This window comes from Polistes fuscatus, unplaced genomic scaffold (assembly GCF_010416935.1).
Source record: "Polistes fuscatus isolate 324 unplaced genomic scaffold, CU_Pfus_HIC Scaffold12, whole genome shotgun sequence".
NCBI lineage: Eukaryota > Metazoa > Arthropoda > Insecta > Hymenoptera > Vespidae > Polistes > Polistes fuscatus.
Window position 1 is genome coordinate 1,943,405 of NW_025113020.1, and position 20,167 is coordinate 1,963,571.

A 20,167-nucleotide genomic window follows, 5' to 3' on the forward strand; every position below is an offset into this window, starting at 1 on the left:
TCTTCGAGCAGTGTATTTATTGACAGTAAGAATCGAACGCGAAGATGCAGAGAAAAGATTCACTCTTCTCACACAAAACTAATAAATTTATATTAAATTTAAGAATTACTATATGATAATTCGACTTCTATGAATAAAATCAAATATCCTCAATATACCAAACTTATGGATAAAAGCAACTTGAGTGTCTTTCGAGTTATTTTGTAAAATACTTAATTAATAGTTTAATGTGTTTATTTTTCAGTCTATTTGTGATATTGTATCCTCTGTTGTTAAAATACGAATACCGATATCTTAAATGAAAACTGGAAAAGTATAGTTTTTAAAAATTATTTTTTATTTGTATAGTTAATTATTACAATTATTTTATTAGGAAAATAATATCAACAAAAATTATAAAAATTATCGCTTGTTAAATCTTAAGAATATAGTTTCAGCTGGTTGCAAAGTTATTCTTGATTTTACGACAATATTTTCAACGGAAACTGGGTTGTCTATTCGAACAAGAAATTTTCTCAATAAAGTGGCAGCTATTACCAGCATTTGCGTCATGCCAAATTTTTGACCTAAAAAAGAAATATTAAAATAACAAATACTTTATTGATCAACTATTTAGAATACTAATTCAAAAATGGATAAAAATATGCTTTTACCTATACATCCTCTTTTCCCAAAGCTGAACGGACGAAAACATTTCTCGTTATAATTTCCCGGCAAGAACCGATCCGGGTTAAATCTTAACGGATCAGTCCAATATTTATATTTTCGGTGCAGTGAAAATATTGAAATAACTACGTGACAATTTTTTGGTATTATCACATTGTCGTTCACTTAATAAAATAAATAAATACATATTATTACTATATAAGACAGTAATGTCAATGGACAAAAATATATACTAAAAAGTATTTTATTATATGTAAATATACCTCTTGTGTCCCTATATAGTTTCCGTGCAATATATGGAGCTGAAGGAAATAGACGTAATGTTTCCTTGATGACACGATCAAGATATTTCATTTTCTTAGTATCTTCCATTGTAATAGGAACCTCATTTGGATCGCTTGAGCCGTACAAATCGTACAACTCTTCGTATACTTGATTCTGGAATTGAAAAAGCCGTATACATGATACAAGTTTTGTATGAAAATATAATTGATTTTTGAAAGATAATGACAAATAAGATACTGCTTAAGTACAATCTGTGCGTACTTGAATGTCTGGAAACGTGGCCAGCATTAAAAATAAAAATAAAAGTGTATTAGCGGCAGTATCGCTTCCCTAAAAAATAATACAAATTGATTTCTAGTTTTAATGGATTAAAATAAATTTCATCTGATCTGAAATAAATTCATCTTACTGCAAAAACCATTGTATTTATTTCATCACGAATATCTGCCTCCGAATATTCTCCGGACTCGTAAAGCGATTTAAATATGACGTCTAGAAATGAACTGGTATCTTTTCCTTTAATTAGAGAAGAGTATAATTATATATTATTTATAATTATTATAAAAAGCATTCTTCTATAAATACATTATTAAAAGAATAATTTTTCAAATGGTTGTTTTTACTTGAACATGGACCTTTTCCTTCCTGGGTAAAGTTATCCTTGTGCATTGACTCCTTCTTTTTCTTTATAATCTTGAGGAATGAAAGTTTTATACATGAATAAAATATTAATTTTTTTAGAAAAATATATATTGAGGAAAATTGAGATAATTAAAAGTGTGAATAATCGTTTTATTTATACCTCGCTCGTTATTTTATTAATGTGGGAAAAATATTCTTGTAGACGTTTTCCCTTAGATGAATTGTTAAATATAATATTTGGATGTAACCAGAATTTCAACATTCTTTGTATAGTTATGTCCATCGCTCTAAATAAAAATAAAATTCACAATAAGAGGACAAATATGCAATAATAGTAGATTACAATACAAATAAAAAAATATTTTACTAATTATTACTTCGACATATATTTATCAAGATTACAATCCGGATTGCTCTGCAAATTTAAATCACTTTCCAATAGGCTATCTGTCAGTATAAGAAAAATAATTTTTAGAAAATTTTAATAGTTCCATACATATATTTGAACTTTTCAGAATATCCAAATCTCACCATATATGATGTCCAACGTACAAAGATGTACGTAATGCATGAAATCTATGTTTTTTCCGTTAGTAGTTTCTAAAATGTTATTTAGTCTGTTTGAATGTTTTACTATTATGTCCACATAAGTTGAAACCATTTTTTCTTTGAATACTGGATTTAAGATATTTCGATGAATCTTCCATATGGATGCTTTGAATAAGAAAATATTTCTTACTTTAATTTTTTATAATGTTTTTTTTTCTATATATTTATTTATTAAAAAAGAGACAAAGAGAGATCCTTATATATATATATATAGCACGTGTGAACTTATAGTTTACCTGGTGCAGTAAACACTCCATTACCCAAAGAATATCTCATAAATTCATATACAGAACTTTTTTCATAACCGTTAGAACTTTTTAATAGAAACTAAAAAGAAAGCAAAAAATTGATGTAAAAAAGCCGAAATAAGAGAAAATCTAATTCGGGCATCCGTTTATAACGAAGTGCAGTAAATTTGATAAATCTTACCTCAATATTTTCAGGATCATCGAAGATTAATGCTAATTGAGGGCCTAACCACAATAGCCACGGCGAAGAATAGTTTTCAGATAATTTCATTAATTTAGGAGTTATTTCTAATTGTAAGACAAATTCATTCAATAGAGATCGCATAAATATAGACAATATAAAAATAGAATAAATTTGTACCTTTTAAATCACCAAGAAATATATTCAGGTTTCCAATTAAAGGGTAAGCTTTAGGTCCCGAAAAATTTTTTACCATGTTGTACTCACGAAATCTATTTATTATATATTTCAGAACATAGAATAAAATTATTATTATTGCTGTTGAAACACTAACTTTATTTATATACCACATGTTTAGTTAAACAAATAGAAAATTATTAAACAAGCAAAAATAGTTTTAAAATACAACTGGGCCCTCTCTTGTAAGCCAAGAAGTGGTATTAAGCTTAACCTCCGCAGCGACTTCTTATATCTTCCGTGATTTAACATAAACTAGAAAAGAATCATCACACGGGGAGTCTATTTAAGCAAGATCGAGATCATACGTTGTCCAGGCGTCAAGGATGTCAGTTTAAACACGTATGGAAAAAATTAGACAAAAAGCTGTATTTTATCAATTCATTTATTCCGTGCGTATCGATACTAGTTTGCGTACTCGGAATGTATCATCTACGTAGTTTCTTACATTAGAAAAGAGAAGTTAATCGATGTTTGTTGCGTAATCCTACGCAAGCGAGTAAGTGAGAATCGTTTCGAGACATCTAGAGACGTATTGACAATCGCCGAGATATAGGGACAAAAAATATCTTAGTTACGGTGCACCAAAGGAGCGCATTAAACTCCTTGCAGGGCGCTTGTGTCCCCTGGCACGCGTTCTCCCACTATTTCTATTAGTCCAATCATATGCATCGACAGCTACGGTTTCTAGCTTTTCGGTAATTGGTCCGCGCGTTGCATCGTCTTTTTCTATAAAAGCCCGTGCTTTCACGCTTCAACATGATTCTACTACGAGACCTGCGAGAGATCACATCGAAGAGAACTACACTCCTGCGCTACTATTACATCAGTGGAACAAAGGGACAAAAGGAAGAAGGCCATGTTGTCAGAATTATATTCTGCTTTGGATTAACAGCAACCTCGATAACTGCCAATAGGCAAGCCAGCGACACATCATCATCAACTGTATTTCAACCAGGGTTTTTATGCCGAAAGGCTTTTCCCTGAAACGAGCCAAATAAATCGTACTTATTAGTACTGACTGGGCTCAAAAAATATATTTTAATTTATTTTCATCTACCCTCATTCCTCATAAATAAACGATTCCTAACATCCATCTATAAGTGCATTTTCAACGACAAGAAAACCACCGGAGTACCGATACAAGGCGTCGGTCGTTCAACAATCTTATAAGCATAGTTTTTTCTTAAAGAAATCTTGTTTTTTTCCCTTCCCTCTAATTGACTTTATATCATGCAAATAAATAATTACTAGTAAAACGAGATACATAAAATGAGAAGCAAGAAGTGCTTCGGTTAAAGGTCAGATTGAAATGACTTTATTTTTTGTTATTATATAAGCGTTTCGATTAGTTATAATTATTCAAGATAAAATACTCAGTTTTTCTTATCTTATTAAAATGTTAAATTAATGTGCTAGACAAATTTTCTTTTGATCGCACGTGTTTTAATCGTATGGTATGTTATGTATTTCTATTACGTGTTTTATTACACGTCTGTCTTGTCTGATAATGATTCAATAGAAAATTATTAGAAAATTATTGTTACATAGAAACGCAATAATCCAAGATTCAGCGGCCAGCATACTGCACGTAATTTACCAAAATCCAAATTTCGTTCAGTCAATCTTTCATACCTACTATACATACATTAGGCGGAAATTAACTAAGCTCGGCGGCGGTCCATATAGCGTCACCCAGGTAGCACAGGTTCAAAATTTAAACCAACTTCAAGAGCTTTTTACCAAGACTGTCGTCTAGATATTTTATTATTTACTAGTATTATTATGCAGAAAAAAAACGGCAGAAAATTGTGACGGTTTTTAAGCTATGGCAGACACTTTTGGAAGTTCAAAAGAAATTAAATTTTAAATGTATTTTAATGAAATACGTTAATTCGTTATATCACGTTATATATTATAGTATTACTAGCCTACATTTTATACGGTAGACAATTTTTCCGGTAATAACATCCCGGAACACATCGAAACCTTACCTACAGCACGTGCATACGTATGTATATGAGTACTATACTATATAGGGTCTTTTGCCTAACTCGACCACCTAAAGTATCTCGTTTATTTTGTACGATAGATAAAATGTTAGAGGACAAAAATATTCTGTCCAAAGACGCGAATATAGTGATAGGCCGAATTTTTTTTTCAAGGTCATATTTTTCAAAATAAAAGTCATTTTTTTTCAAGGTCATATTTTTCAAAATAAAAGTCATTTTTTTTTCAAGGTCATTTTTCAAAATAAAAGTCATCGCATTTTTTTTTAAAGGAAAATATTTTTACAAAAATATTCTTATGAGTTAAAAAAAACCGAATCCAACGACGTGAAAAATGTTGACCTTCAGATGACCTTTACTAAAAATTTGTTAAAAGTTTGTCAGGAACTTCAATACGCTCTCCGAGGACGATAATAAAGAAACAAATACAATCAACGTGTAAGACACTCATACAAGCAAAAAAAAACTGGTGCGTATTTACTTATGTACGCACGTAAGAAGTTACATTTCTTTGGCCTACCAAAACAAATATAACCTCAATAACCTCAAAAATAACTTCAAAAAAATAACTTCAAAGAAAAAAATAATATAAAGAAAAAAAAATTTATTATTATTATTAATAATATTATTATTATTATCATTATCAATTTTTCCTAAACTTTTTAATTTTCCTTGTTTATTTTTTAATTAAAGTTATTATTATTATATTATTACTATTATTATTATTTTTATTATAAATTTTCTTTTTACATAGAATATAGTTGATAAAGAAACATGTTCCCACCTCCCTGCTTGGTTATCGATAATATTCCCTAATGTAAGCTGAGTATTTTTCTTTTATTATTATATTTTTATTCGTTTATTTATTTATTTAATTTTATAAATATATATCTACAGCGTGAGTGGGTAAAGACGGGGAGGATTGGAAGTATGAGAAGATAAGCTACTAATTATTATTTATTTATTTAACAAAAAAATAAAGGAATCATATTTTTAATGGATCGTTATATTATATATAAAAAGGAGAATAAAAAAAAACTGGTGTGTGTACTTACGTACGCACGTAAGAAGTTATACTTCTTTGCCGTACTAAAACGAACATAACCTCAATAACCTCAAAAATAACTTCAAACAAAAACTTCAAGGAAAAAAAATTTCTTACAAAAAAAAATAATGATAATTATATATAAGAAAGAATAAAAAAAAGAAAAAGAAAATATCAAAATATAAATATCAGTCCACATTAAATATAAGAGAGATATATCGAATTAATTTATGCGTCAACGGCCATGGCGCGATGATAGAACTACTTCCCGCTCGATCATTTAAGTCAAGCAGCGTTTGAGTACTATTAGTAATTGGATAGGTGACCCGCTTGAGAAAAAAAAAGAGGAAGAAGAAGAGAAGAAAGACGACTCTTCATGCCGTAAATTTGAAATCGCTTTGCCGCGCATCTTAAATATCCGACAAACTTCGTGGTGTCGATTTTTACCATGTCGTTCGTAAAAATTTCGCTCTCATCACATTTTCCTAAACACGCCAAAAGAAGTATAACTTCAAAAATTATGAGAAATCTTTCCTTTTGTTTGTTAGATATCCTTTCGGAAGATAGAAAGACGGAATCCTACATAAGCATACGTCCGAGCATTCATCGATCTATTTACTATTACTATACCTATTCATACTCACAGCATGTCGATACGAGATTTACCAACTTTAATATTATCAGATTCAACATATGTTAACTATTACATTGTATATAACGTAAGAGTTTTTGTAACGAAAATCTCTTACCTTACGAGCAAATAAAGTTTTCTTATTTCTATTGACTCTTGAACCATGTGTTTATTTTATTTAATTAATCCAGATATTACAGGTTCTCTCTCTTTCTTTTTTATGTTAGGAATTTGCGTTCATACAGACCTCGTGAGCTTTCTATAAAATTTACGATGCGAGCCAATAAAGATATCTGAAAAATATTATTTTTAAGAAATTGTATTTTATAAGCATCGTTTATTAAACATTATTTATAAGTATTGTTTTTTACCATTCGCAACAATTTTTACTAATATGCATGGTATTGTATATACCAGCTTCTTATTCTTAAATTTAAATTTTATTTTTGTATTTCTTATTCTTGAAAAAAAAAATAAATTAAATAAAACATACTGTACCTAAGGGAAAAGAAAAAAAGGAAAAATGTAAGTGTAAAAAACGATATCCATGTAAGTTCTACCTCAACAAAAATTACTTGTAATTCTCATTGAAAACTGCTCGCATATTTCTGTAATATTAAATAAAAAATAATTATATAGTAAGAATAAACCTAAGAACCTAATGTTTGACGTGATTTACATTATTGAAATAAATAGAAAAAACTTTTAGGAATAAATTTAATTTTTTTTTGATAAATAAAATATTATAATTACAAAAATGATATTTACGTGTTCTGAAGATTAATTATATTTCCTTGTTGGCAGTATACATATCGAAAACTTAAATAAAGCAATTCGTTAAGTGAATACATAAGAAATAACAATTCCGTGAATAGAATTATATTAATAAATATCTCGATAAAATAATTTAGCTAATTAAGAGGGGGGGGGGCAGTCAAACGTTTCGTATTAATCTATTTCATAATCGTAAATAGTAAACACCATTTAACGACTTATTTCAAGAAGATAAACACTGAACATATTGAAAGCATATTAAGAAACTAGGAAACAAGAGGTACACAAAATCAGGACGATTGTTACTTAAGACGTAGAAGATAACAGGCAACGATTTTCTGACACGAACTAACAAAATGACTAAAGATGTAATTGTTAGAGATTATTTCGAAAATAAACAGAATAGTTTATGGCATTTATTTTTCGGTTTGTCTTTGGGAATAATTGTTCTCTACATCAGATATATTTTTATAAGGTAAGACTTTTCATATTTAACAGAATTTTCAATTAATTTATATATTAATTTTGATAGGAATGTAATTCGATATTAAACGTCAACAAAATGAAGTGTCGTATAACAATTGTTTATATTTTTCTTCATTTGTAGATAATTTAAGTTAAAGTGATAATAATTTATTTGCTTAATTGTATTAGACTCTCGTACATTATGCTATCAGGTCAATGTTGGTTAATACAAACTTTCTTTTTGCTTTATTTTTTTTTTAATTGTTTTTGTATTTTTATTTAAATTTGATTTACTCCTAAACGAGGCTTCGAATGAAAATATTCTTAACGAAATTCTCGTTCGACTTTTTCACATAGAAACATTATCTACTGGTTCGTATTAATAGAAAATTTTGGTTCTTCTATTTAATATTTATTACTGATACTTTTAATTTAATTTGGGAACGAGCACCAGTATTTCAAATAAAATAAGTATTCGTGAAAAATTTGACTGTAGGGTCTTAGATAGCTCAATATAATTACACTAATCCCTTAAAACATAGAACATGATTCGTCTTCGAGTCCTGGTCCAGTCAACTAAATTTTTCACATAATTTATTTAATTCTTATATAGATTCATCTTTAATCTTTCGCGTAATTATTTTCGTATAAGGGAAGATATTTATGTCAACGTAAATGTCATAACAGAGGAGGATTTACAATATATGCTTATTCCTGTGGACCGACCTGATTTAAATAATTTATGTGAAGAAAGGTAATACTTATTAAGTGTGAAATATCTTTCATGATCCACACTCATATTTCATTAATCATATTTACAAGTCCTCCTCTCTGCAATTTTATCCATGGTTAAAACTTTTCTTGCTGAAAATTATAAAATCTATTACTTCTATTTTCCTTTTCCCTTTCACTATTCATACAAATTATTAATCGTAAAAATAAATAAGTCTCCTTAAAGATTTCTATTTTTAGAATATTTAATTTTCAATTTGAATTTTAGTTGGAGATTCCTCTGTGCAACATGCATATTCTCATATGGCCTTTATATTTTGTATGATAAGCCATGGGTATTGGATTTAAAGGAATGCTATTATGATTATCCTTTTCACGAAGTAACTAATGACATGTGGTGGTTTCATATGTTAAATGTGGCATATTACTGGAGTAGGATTATTATCCATTATTTTAGTACACAGAAAGAAAACTTTAAGGAATTGTTTTTTCGTAATATGGTCCTCCTTGTTTATTTACATTTAGCATGGTATGTAAATTTAGTCAGACTTGGCATATTAGCCATGTTCGGAATGGCTTTTAGTGATATCATTAACGAAGTAAGTCTAATATAATTTATTCATTAAATTTCTTATGTTTTCTAATTAATTATTTTTAAGAAAAATTGTTATTTTTAATGATATAATTATAAATATATTAATAATATGGAATTGCTGGCGGGTTAAAGTAGTAAAACATTAATTTGACACTTGTGCAATTATTATTTTTCTTAAAAATAGCTAATATTTATTAAAACGACTTTTTAAGGAAAGATTAACTAGATAGCTGTGGCTTTCTGGAAAAATTGAATCTAAATTTTGTCTCTAAAACAACGCGATGACGATAAAATAATATCGAATTAAGTTGCAATTAAATGACTATTTTATTTTTTTGTATTATTACAAATTGTATATTAATCTATCATTTATTTATTTAATTCAAACATATAATTTTATATAAAAAAATTAAATGTATTACTTAAAAAAATGATTAGTTAAATCTGCTTTTATTTAATAGTATTAAGTAAAGCAAGACAAAATAATATGAAACTTATACAGTTGAACATCAATATTTTAATTGATTTCAAATATTTTTTTTCTAACAATATAATCATTTTCTTATGGGATTACTTTCTGAAGTTATGTTTTGCAATTAATCCGAAAAATTTAACACGATTAAACGTGTAAAATCATGTTTAATTAGCCGAGTTCGTTCTATTTTGGTTGCGCTTTTTCATTCTATTTTCCATTTATTATTCTTATTAGTTGCATAGTTTATATTTACTCTTATTGCCTCTGGGTTATCTTGACTATTATAGTATAGAAAATATAATAACTGTACTAAATGGATATTCATTAGGTTCTTGTTGTTTTTCATCTTACACGTGTCCAAGTTTTTCGGAAAACATTTCTTTTTTTTATTTCTAGTGAGATTAGGTGATCGTATAAATTAAATAAATAAACAAACAAAAATAATGGTCTATATAGATGGCACTGTTTCATTCCATGACGTTTTTTTTCCTTTTGTGCTATGATTGATATTTTATTGGTGGAAAGCAAAGGTTTTGTAACACAAGAAAGGTTTATTATTAAAACTAAAAGACCAAATGAAAAATATTTTTCAGTTTCGCTTCTCACTCTCTTCTAAAAGCTTAAAAAAGATTCACATAACCTAAACATCAAAAAAATCTTATTTTTCTTATCGCTCTCAAAAAATATATGACCATTTATGAAAGTACAGTTCTTTCATCAACAGAGAGAGAGAGAGAGAGAGAGAGACTTTTCAGAATAATTTATAATTTTTCAAAGTATTCTCATGAATTTCAATATACATAAAAAATATCATTAACACTACCTTTGAAATTTATAATGATTACTTTCCTTTATTGAGTTAATAAATAATAAAGCTGAATATAGAAAATTTTAGTTTCACTTCAATCGCGTGTAGATACTACTCGCATTCTTTTTTCATTTTCTTTCGTATTAATCTTTAAATATTCTATAATATCTTAAAATTTATACGAATATATTTTTATTGTTTACTACAAGTGTAATCTAAATTTGCGAATGGTAAATGTTTTATCCACATAACGAGTATATTTGTCAAGGTTGCGTCAGGTTTAGTCACAGCTAACTGGTTAATGAATGTTTTATTTTCTATATTTTGATAATAAATACATATTAATTATTAGATAACAAGTTCGAAATCATAGTTTTTATTTAGATAAATGATATAATAAATTTTATTTCTTTATACAGATGAAGAAAGCGTTAAGATTAATTACTTATGACATATTTTGGGATTTTATAAATATTGTTCTGGCGTTAATATGGGTTATGGCTCGTGAACTTGTATTTCCAATCCGCATAGTTTACACGTAATTTCATATTTTTTATTAGCTTTTCTAGAAACGTTTTTTCTAGCAGTGCAATTGTTTAATCACAAACGAAAAATATTTATTTTCTTTAGTTTCTTCGTTGCCGGATCTGAAATATTAGGATCTAAAAATACACCGACAATCTTAATAATGCATTTATTGCTGTATTTAATTTTTATCATGGACTTTGTTCATCCTGGTTTTCATTGGACTCTTTATTAGTCTTACGTTGTACAGGTACGTATCTATAGACTAAATTACAGTATGTCTATGTATAAATTTAATATTAGGAGTAAAAGCTAATTCGTTGCCTTTTTTTTTAAGCGATCATTACTTTTGCTCGTATTCAAATTTCCAGTGACATCTATAATAGTCTTCTTTTGATTAGAATAAGTATCATTTGTTTTTCGTACTTATTGTCAGGTTCGCAAAAAATTCGAAACGTCGAAAATTTTTTGTATTTTAAATGGAAAAATCGGATGTGAAAATTACTTTTTAAACGATATGTGTAACATAAAAGTTCACTCTAAATTATAGATTAATAGATAGGTAATAACTGTAACTTAAAAATGCTATATATTACTATATATACTATTATACTATATATTCTATTGAATAATATATTAATATTATTTTTAATATAAAATATATAATATATGAAATTAATAATAATTTAATAAATATTATAATATAATTTCTAAAATAATAAATTATAGTATAATATTTAATTATAATTTAATATAAATATATTATACTAATAATAATATGAATATAATAGATAATACGAATAAAGCGGAGAAATTTCCGAATATTATTTCTAAAAAATGTTTCTTTTCTGTAGGGTGAGATTTTAAAGTCATCATTTAATTACGAGCTCCTTTCATTTGTAAAAATAATAGCTGCAAATTACTACATATAGTAATTAAAGATTTCTAACGTTTCATTATAAAACTATGAAAATAAAAATAAAATAAAATCGGATGTATCACGTGTGTATAGCTCGAAAAATAAATTTTTGGTTATTTAAACATTATGAAATAATAGAAGTCCTGGTTTTTGAAAAATTAATTTTCCTTTTGTACTTTCTGTACATATTCGAAAGTAACATTATACTTTTCAATGTTGGTTGAAAAGCACAATTAATTGAAAATTTTTTTTCAAAGGACAACTATAAATAAGAACAAATGTAATCATTTTTCTTATTATCTTATTTTTATTTCATAGTTTTCGAAAGAAATGTAATTGAATCCTTTAAATGAACAGTGAAACTTTATCTTATGATTAAAAAAGTTTTGCTTGGAAGACCATAAAACGAAGGAAATACATTTTTCTTTTATATTCGGATTTACAAGAGTGCAACATAGGTACGATAACTATTATTTTTAGTGAAAAATACAATTGGTTAATTTTATTGATAGACATTATTAAATTATGGTCTCTTTAAAAGCGAATAATGCAATAAATTTTTGTCTGATTTTAATATATGTAATTTTTGCCTGACAACAAGTACGACTGAATTATGTTTTTAATAATTTGCATAATTAACAAATGCAGTTGATTTTAGAGGGAAAACAGCAACGAGTTTTTCACCGATGCGATATTAGAAATATTATGTAAAACGAGCAAAATTTAAAAATCCTGCAAGTATTTCTGCTGTTATTGAGTTTAAATTGTATATTGAAGATTTATCAAACCAAATGTCTAACAATTATCTTGCACAATTGTTCGATATTTAGCTTTTATGAAAGGTTTTTATTTTATCGATTTGTTATTTTATTGATTTTTTTTTTTACATGAACCTAATACGTATATATTTGTATAATTTATTGAATAGCAGTTAATAAACGCATTGTCATGGTTGATCAATTGAAATAATTTTTTATAAAACTGTCCGCAATTGTTTTTTATTTAAAGAGAAAATAACATTAAGTTCGTAGAAAACGATCCTGACAACCCTCAAATACTTTTTTTGAAATAAAAAAACATGTTTGTATGTGTATGTTCGTACTCTTATGAAGTTCTTTTCCCTTTCGTACTGTGCACGTTCTCGTGCACGTGCTTTCTTACTCTGCTTGAAAAAGGACTTTTACCCTTTTCAACTTCCACGTTGTAAGGGCGGAAGGAGTTGATCCAGAAATAATACACTTTAAATGTAATGAATTAAAAATATATATTTAATACTCGTTTTACAGTAGATCAGTGTGGCGCTTGGACCCTGTATAACTATCTGCCCTAATTTCATTGTTTCTAACTAGCAGTAACCTCTGATTTTTACTGCTAGCTGAAGTTGCGTAATAGATTTTATTATGTGTGCGGATTTCCTGTGCATGATTCCCCTTAACGAGTATAGAAAAACTTAAGCAACTTTATATAATAAATTGAGACCTAGCGGTCTTTCCCCTCCACTTTTAAGGTATGTCCCACTAAGGGCACCGTTGTGACCTTGGAGTGGGGGTAGCTGACCAAATACACTACCCTTCGAGTTCTAGAAATTAAGATAGGATACCAAACGGGATAGCTAGGTAGCTATCGATAATCTTTTGTTTGTCGACGAAGTAAAACACTGTGGCCGAACTAAATATTCCCTATTTTTTGTAAAACCCTTTGTCGGGTATCCTTATATTTGTGAATACTATCGGAATTTCCCCTTACGTTAAATTCTTTTAAGTGTTTCGACAATGAAGGAACAATCTCATTGGAGAAACCGTCCACGTGCTATCTTTCTTCACTTATATAGCAATTTACCAAATGTCTACGAACAAATTGTAAAGATATATGGAGTTAATAAAAAGAAAAAAAAATAGTGTGTGTACTTATGTACGCACGTACGAAGTTATACTTCTTTGGCGTACCAAAACGATCATAACCTCAATAACCTCAAAAATAACTTCAAAAAAATAACTTAAAAAAAAATAATAATAATAATAATTATTATTATCATTATTAATATTTCTTGTTACTTTTTAATTTACCTTGTTTATTATTTAATTAATGTTATTATTATTATATTATTATTCTTATTATTATTATTAATTTTCTTTTTACATAGAATATAGTTGATAAAAAAACCTGTTCCCCTCTCCCTGCTTGATGATCGATAATATTTTTTTTATTATTATATTTTTATTTATTTATTTATTTATTTAATTTTATAAATATATATATAGCGTGACCAGGTAAAAAGGAGGAGGATTGAAAGTATGAGAAGATAAGCTAATAATTATTATTATTTATTTATTTAACAGAAAAAAGAGAGGAAACACATTTTCAATCGATCGATCTATATAAGAAAGAATAAAAAAATATGAAAATATAGATATCAGTTCACACTAAATATAAGTAAGATATATCGAATTACTTTATGCGTCAACGTTCATGGTGCGGTTACAGCATTAGTTCTCGCTCGATCATTTAAGTCAAGCAGCGCTGATTACGATTAGTACTTGGGAGGGTGACCCGTTTGAGAAAAAAAAGAGGAAGAAAAAAAGAAGACGACTCTTCATGCCGTAAATTTGAAATCGCTTTGCCGCGCATCTTAAATATCCGACAAACTTCGTGGTGTCGATTTTTACCATGTCGTTCGTACAAATTTCACTCTTATCACATTTTCCTAAACACGCCAAAAGAAGTATAACTTCAAAAATTATGAGAAATCTTTCCTTTTGTTTGTTAGATATCCTTTCGGAAGATAGAAAGACGGAATCCTACATACGCATACACCCGAGCATTCATCGATCTGTTTATTTACTATTACTATACCTATTCATACTCACAGCATGTCGATACGAGATTTACCAACTTTAATATTATCAGATTCAACATATGTTAACTATTACGTTGTATATAAAGTAAGAGTTTTTGTATCGAAAGTCTCTTACCTTACGAGCAAATAAAGTTTTCTTTTTTCTATAGGCTTTTGAACCGTGTCTTTTATTTTATTTAATTAATTCAAATTATATAAATTGAAGGTTATACCTATTACTAGATCATAGCTATATGTGGGAGGAATGTGCGTTCATACAGACCTCGTGAGCTTCCTATAAAATTTACGATGCGAGCCAATAAAGATATCTGAAAAATATTATTTTTAAGAAATTGTATTTTATAAGCATCATTTATTAAACATTATTTATAAGTATTGTTTTTTACCATTCGCAACAATTTTTACTAATATGCATGGTATTGTATATACCAGCTTCTTATTCTTTAATTTAAATTTTATTTTTGTATTTCTTATTCTTGAAAAAAATAAATAAATTGAATAAAACATACTGTACCTAAGGGAAAAGAAAAAAAGGAAAAATATAAGTGTAAAAAAGGATATCTATGTAAGTTCTACCTCAACAAAAATTACTTGTAATTCTCATTGAGAATTGCTCGCATATTTCTGTAATATTAAATAAAAGAATACTATAAAATGAGAATAAACGTAAGAACTTAATGTTTGACGTGATTTACATTATTGACAATAATTGAAAAAGAAATTTTGACAGTAAATTTAGCTATTTTTCGATAAATAAAATATTGTAATTATACAAATGATATTTACGTGTTCTGAAAATTAATTATATTTTCATGACGACAGTATATATATCGTAAACGAAAATAAAATAACTTGTTAAGTGAATACATAGAAAAAACAATTTTGTGAAAGGAATTATATTAATAAATATCTTGATAAAATATTTGAATTAATTTAGGGAGGGGAGAGTCAAACGTTTCGTATTAATTTATTTCAAAATCATAAATAGTAAACACGATTTAACGACTTATTTCAAGAAGATAAACACTGAACATATTGAAAGCATATTAAGAAACTAGGAAACAAGAGGTACACAAAATCAGGACGATTCTTACTCAAGACGTTGAAGATAACAGGCAACGATTTTCTGACACGAATTAACAAAATGCCTAAAGTTAACATTTTTAAAAACTATTGGGAAAATAAATACCCTAATGATATGGATTTATTATATCCTTTGCTTTTGGGAATAATTATGCTCGTCATCAGATATATGTTTATAAGGTAAGACTTTTCATATTTAACAGAATTATCGTTTTACTTTTTTATTAATTTTCATAGGAAAGTCATTCGATATTAAACGTCTATGAATGAAAGTTTCGTATAACAATTGTTTCTATTTTCCTTCATTTTTGTGTGTATAATATAAATTTTATATTTATGATATATAATATATATTTGTATATAGAATTAATGTAATGTGATAATAATTTCATTCCTTAATTTTATTAGATTCTCGTAGAGTATGGGATCTGGTTAATGTTGATTAATATAAACTTTTTGTTTGTTTGAAAGAGAAGGATTTTATTTTAATTTTTTTTAACACACATAACATTAGTCAAAAATCATCTTACAATAACTTAACCAAATAAGATATAGGCTGTGATTGATTGATACTTACTCGCGTATAGAAAACGGTCAGAATAACGACGATCAAATCATTTTCAATTGTTATTCAAATGTGATTTACTCTTGAACGTAGTTTCGAATAGAAAATATTTTTAACGAAATTTTCGTTCGACTGTCTCAAATATAAACATCTATTGGTTTGTATTTTGTATTAATATACGATTTCGGTTCTATTATTTAGAATTTATGACTAATATTTTTAATTTAATGTGGGAACGAGTACCAGAATTTTAAATAAAATAAGCATACGTGAAGAATTTGACTGTAGAGCCTTAGAAGGCTGAATTATTAGACGAATCCCTTAAAAAATAGTACATGATTAATCTTTGAGTACTTGTTCGGTTAACAAAATTTTTCACAAATTTTATTCTATTGTTATACAGATTTGTTTTTGAACCTATGGGCAAAAAGTATGGTGTACAAGGTGAGCTACATATTGTTCAACGAAATGAAATACTAGAGAACGCTTATGCTAGTGGAAAAATTGATTATAAAACGGTAGATTTTTTTTATTAAAATAAAATTTTATATTTAATGTGTAGCGATATATTTTTATTATAAAATAATTTTATTTTTAAGATAGTAAAATTATCTAAACAGCTACACTGGTCTAAAAACGAAGTAAAACAGTGGTTCAAACTTAGGGATTCTGAAGAGGAACTACCTGATTTAAGACATTTCTGTGACAACTGGTAAAATATATTAAGAGTGAAATATTTTTCATAATCTACACTCATATTTCATTAATCATATTACAAGTACTCCTCTTTGCTATTCTATCCATAGTTACAACTTTTCCTGCTAAAAAATTATAAAATCTATTACTTCTATTTTTCTTTTCCATTTCATTATTCATACAAGTTATTAATAGTTAAAATAAATAAGTCTTCTTAAAGATTTCTATTTTTACAATATTTAATTTTCAATTTAAATTTTAGTTGGAGAGGTTTCTATGCTACATGTACATTCTCATGTGGCATTTTTATTTTTTGGAATAAGCCATGGTTATGGGATATAAAAGAATGCTACTATGATTATCCTTTGCACGAAGTAACTAATGACATGTGGTGGTTTTATATTTTAAATATGGCATATTACTGGAGTAGGATTATTATTCATTATTTTAGTACATACAAAGACAACTTTATGGAATTTTTTTTTCATAATATGGTCCTCCTTGCTTATTTACATTTAGCATGGTTTGTAAATTTAATCAGACTTGGCATATTAATGATATTAGGAGTGGTTTTTGGTGATATCATTATAGAAGTAAGTCTAACGTTATTTATTCATTAAATTTCTTATGTTTTCTAATTAATTATTTTTAAGAAAAATTTTCTTTTTTTTAATATTATAATTATAAATATATTAATAATATAGGATTAGTAGTGGGTTGAAGAAGTAAAACATTAAATCCACAATTGTTCAATTATTATTTTTCTTAAAAATAGCTAATATTTATTTAAACGACTTTTAAAGGAAAGATTAACCAGTTAGCTGTGGCGATCATTTTAGAAAATGTGTATCTAAATCTTGTCTCTGAAACAACGCGATGGCGATAAAACAATATCGAATTAGGTTGCAATTAAATGACTATTTTATTTTTTTGTATTATTACAAATTTTATATTAAACTATCATTTATTTATTTAATTCAAACATATAATTTCATATAAAAAAATTAAATCTATTACTTAAAAAAATGATTAGTTAAATCCGCTTTTATTTAATAGTATTAAGTAAAGCAAGATAATATAATATGAAACTTATACAGTCGAATATCAATATTTTAATTGTTTGCAAATATTTTTTTTCTAACAATATAATCATTTTCTTATGGGATTACTTTCTGAAGATATGTTTTGCAATTAATTCGAAAAATTTAACACGATTAAACATTTAAAATCATGTTTAATTAGCCGAATTCGTTCTATTTTGGTTGCGCTTTTTCATTATATTTTCCATTTATTATTCTTATTAGTTGCATAGTTTATGTTTACTCTTATTGCCCCTTGGTTATCTGGACTATTATGGTATAGAAAATATAATAAGTGTAGTAAATGGATATTCATTAGTTTCTTGTTGTTTTTCATCTTACACGTGTCCAAGTTTGTCGGAAAACATTCCTTTTTTATATTTCTAGTGAGATTGGCACTGTTACGTTCTAGGACGTTTTTTTTCCTCCTGTGCTATGATCGATATTTTATTCGTGGAATGCAAAGGTTTGGTAACACAAGAAAGGTTTATTATTAAAACTAAAGGACCAAATGAAAAATATTTTTTCAGTTTCGCTTCTCACTCTCGTCTAAAAGCTTAAAAAAGATTCACATAACCTAAACATCAAAAAAATCTTATTTTTCTTATTGCTCTCAAAAAATATTTGACCATTTATGAAAGTACAGTTCTTTCATCAACAGACATAGACTCTGGAAATTCTTGGATTCCAATGACATCTGAACATAACCCCCAAAAATTTAGTCAACTCTTTGTTAAATTCTCAAAACAATGAGCCTTGTAAGCGTTCATGTTCCTATCCAGTATGGAGCAAAGTCTACACATTCTAAATACTGATTCGTTATGCAAAAAAGTAACTAGTCTCGGAAGTGGGGGGAAAGAATAAGTCTGGAAGAAAAATCAGAAAGTAAAGCAAGTCACTTGTAATTCTTCTATTAAATCTTTTTTATTTTTTTTAATTAATATGTCTGTTTCCTGGAATCTGTATAATAAGAGAATTTTTCTTCAACAATAAGACGTACCGTTAATGTGAAGGAATATATTTGATGATAAACAAGTCTGAGAGACTAACAAAATTAGTTGTAATCGATGATTAGTATTCTTTGGATTGCTATTGATCGAAGTTGTGATAGAGATCTTATTTTCTACGGGTTTTTCGACATACTTGTTGCTACACAAAGCAAGGTTATTTATGATTCTTGGAACTATAAATTTGAAAAGTTTATTTCATTTTCAGAGTTGGTACAGACTTGTTGGATATTTGTTAGAATTGCAAAAATAATATTGTCAGTGACTGTACTTTGAATTCATCTTTACATAAAAAATACCATAATGTTTTTAATTAGAATTCACTTAAAAAAATTATCTCAGTATATTTAAAAAAAATTAGAAGGCAGATCTGCACTTCAGAAAATTATTAAATTTTTTTTTTATTAAAATTAATTAAATAAAATAATCGTGATTTTTGTTTATTGAGACGTAACAACACCGCGATATTTTAATAGTTGGTACCGCTTCACAATTGAACGTATTTTATTACCATTTGAATTTACGCGGTTACATAGCGTTAACATAACTTTTATTCGCTATTGTTGTGTATAATTTTATTTTCCGTGTAGCTGCTTGCGAGGTTGCCACGTTTTCTCTGTGAATCACACTCTGCATTCAATAATATCGTAAATATCAAACATTTTTATTGTTTTTCTCTGTAATTAAAATTGAAAATGTTAGTTACTCTTATGCTTTTTAGATATATAATCTACTAGTTTAAAATTTCACGGATTTTTGGAATATTTTTTTCATTATTATTTGTTTACAAAACTCGGCATGATAACACGTTTTCCATTTAAGTACGTGAAAATTTGTTATAACTAAAAATCTTATAACTTTTAAACAGCCTTGTTAAAAATTCCGTTACTTTGTTAAGAGCTTCAGGAGACTTGTCAGAATAATTTATAAGTTTATCAAAGTATTTTCATCATTTTAGGATATTTTTTATGAAAAAATATCCTAAACACTATCTTTGTAATTTAAAATGTTTACTTTCATTTATTAAGTTAATA

At 27.1% G+C, this 20,167-nt stretch overlaps 3 protein-coding genes across 3 annotated transcripts; 2 read left to right on the forward strand and 1 right to left on the reverse strand.

Annotated features, from left to right (window-relative positions):
* Nucleotides 1-364: 364 nt before the first annotated feature.
* LOC122513580 (cytochrome P450 4C1-like) lies at nt 365-2,887 on the reverse strand. Its single transcript, XM_043629990.1, has 12 exons — nt 2,812-2,887; nt 2,632-2,738; nt 2,439-2,529; nt 2,125-2,307; nt 1,971-2,040; nt 1,754-1,880; nt 1,575-1,644; nt 1,361-1,467; nt 1,213-1,281; nt 930-1,104; nt 654-830; nt 365-566 (listed from the first exon to the last, which is right to left on the reverse strand). Exons 1-12 carry the CDS (start codon nt 2,885-2,887, stop codon nt 403-405), a joined length of 1,416 nt encoding a protein of 471 aa, XP_043485925.1. The 3' UTR covers nt 365-402.
* A 4,796-nt stretch (nt 2,888-7,683) lies between these two features.
* On the forward strand, nt 7,684-11,162 carry LOC122513581 (ceramide synthase 5-like). Its single transcript, XM_043629991.1, has 5 exons — nt 7,684-7,802; nt 8,406-8,546; nt 8,793-9,123; nt 10,822-10,940; nt 11,033-11,162. Exons 1-5 carry the CDS (start codon nt 7,684-7,686, stop codon nt 11,160-11,162), a joined length of 840 nt encoding a protein of 279 aa, XP_043485926.1.
* A 4,685-nt stretch (nt 11,163-15,847) lies between these two features.
* Nucleotides 15,848-17,757, forward strand: LOC122513582 (ceramide synthase 5-like). The gene is made up of 5 exons (XM_043629993.1): nt 15,848-15,966; nt 16,755-16,869; nt 16,951-17,063; nt 17,310-17,640; nt 17,752-17,757. The coding sequence occupies exons 1-5, from the start codon at nt 15,848-15,850 to the stop codon at nt 17,755-17,757; spliced, it is 684 nt and encodes a 227-aa protein (XP_043485928.1).
* The last annotated feature ends 2,410 nt before the right edge of the window (nt 17,758-20,167 follow it).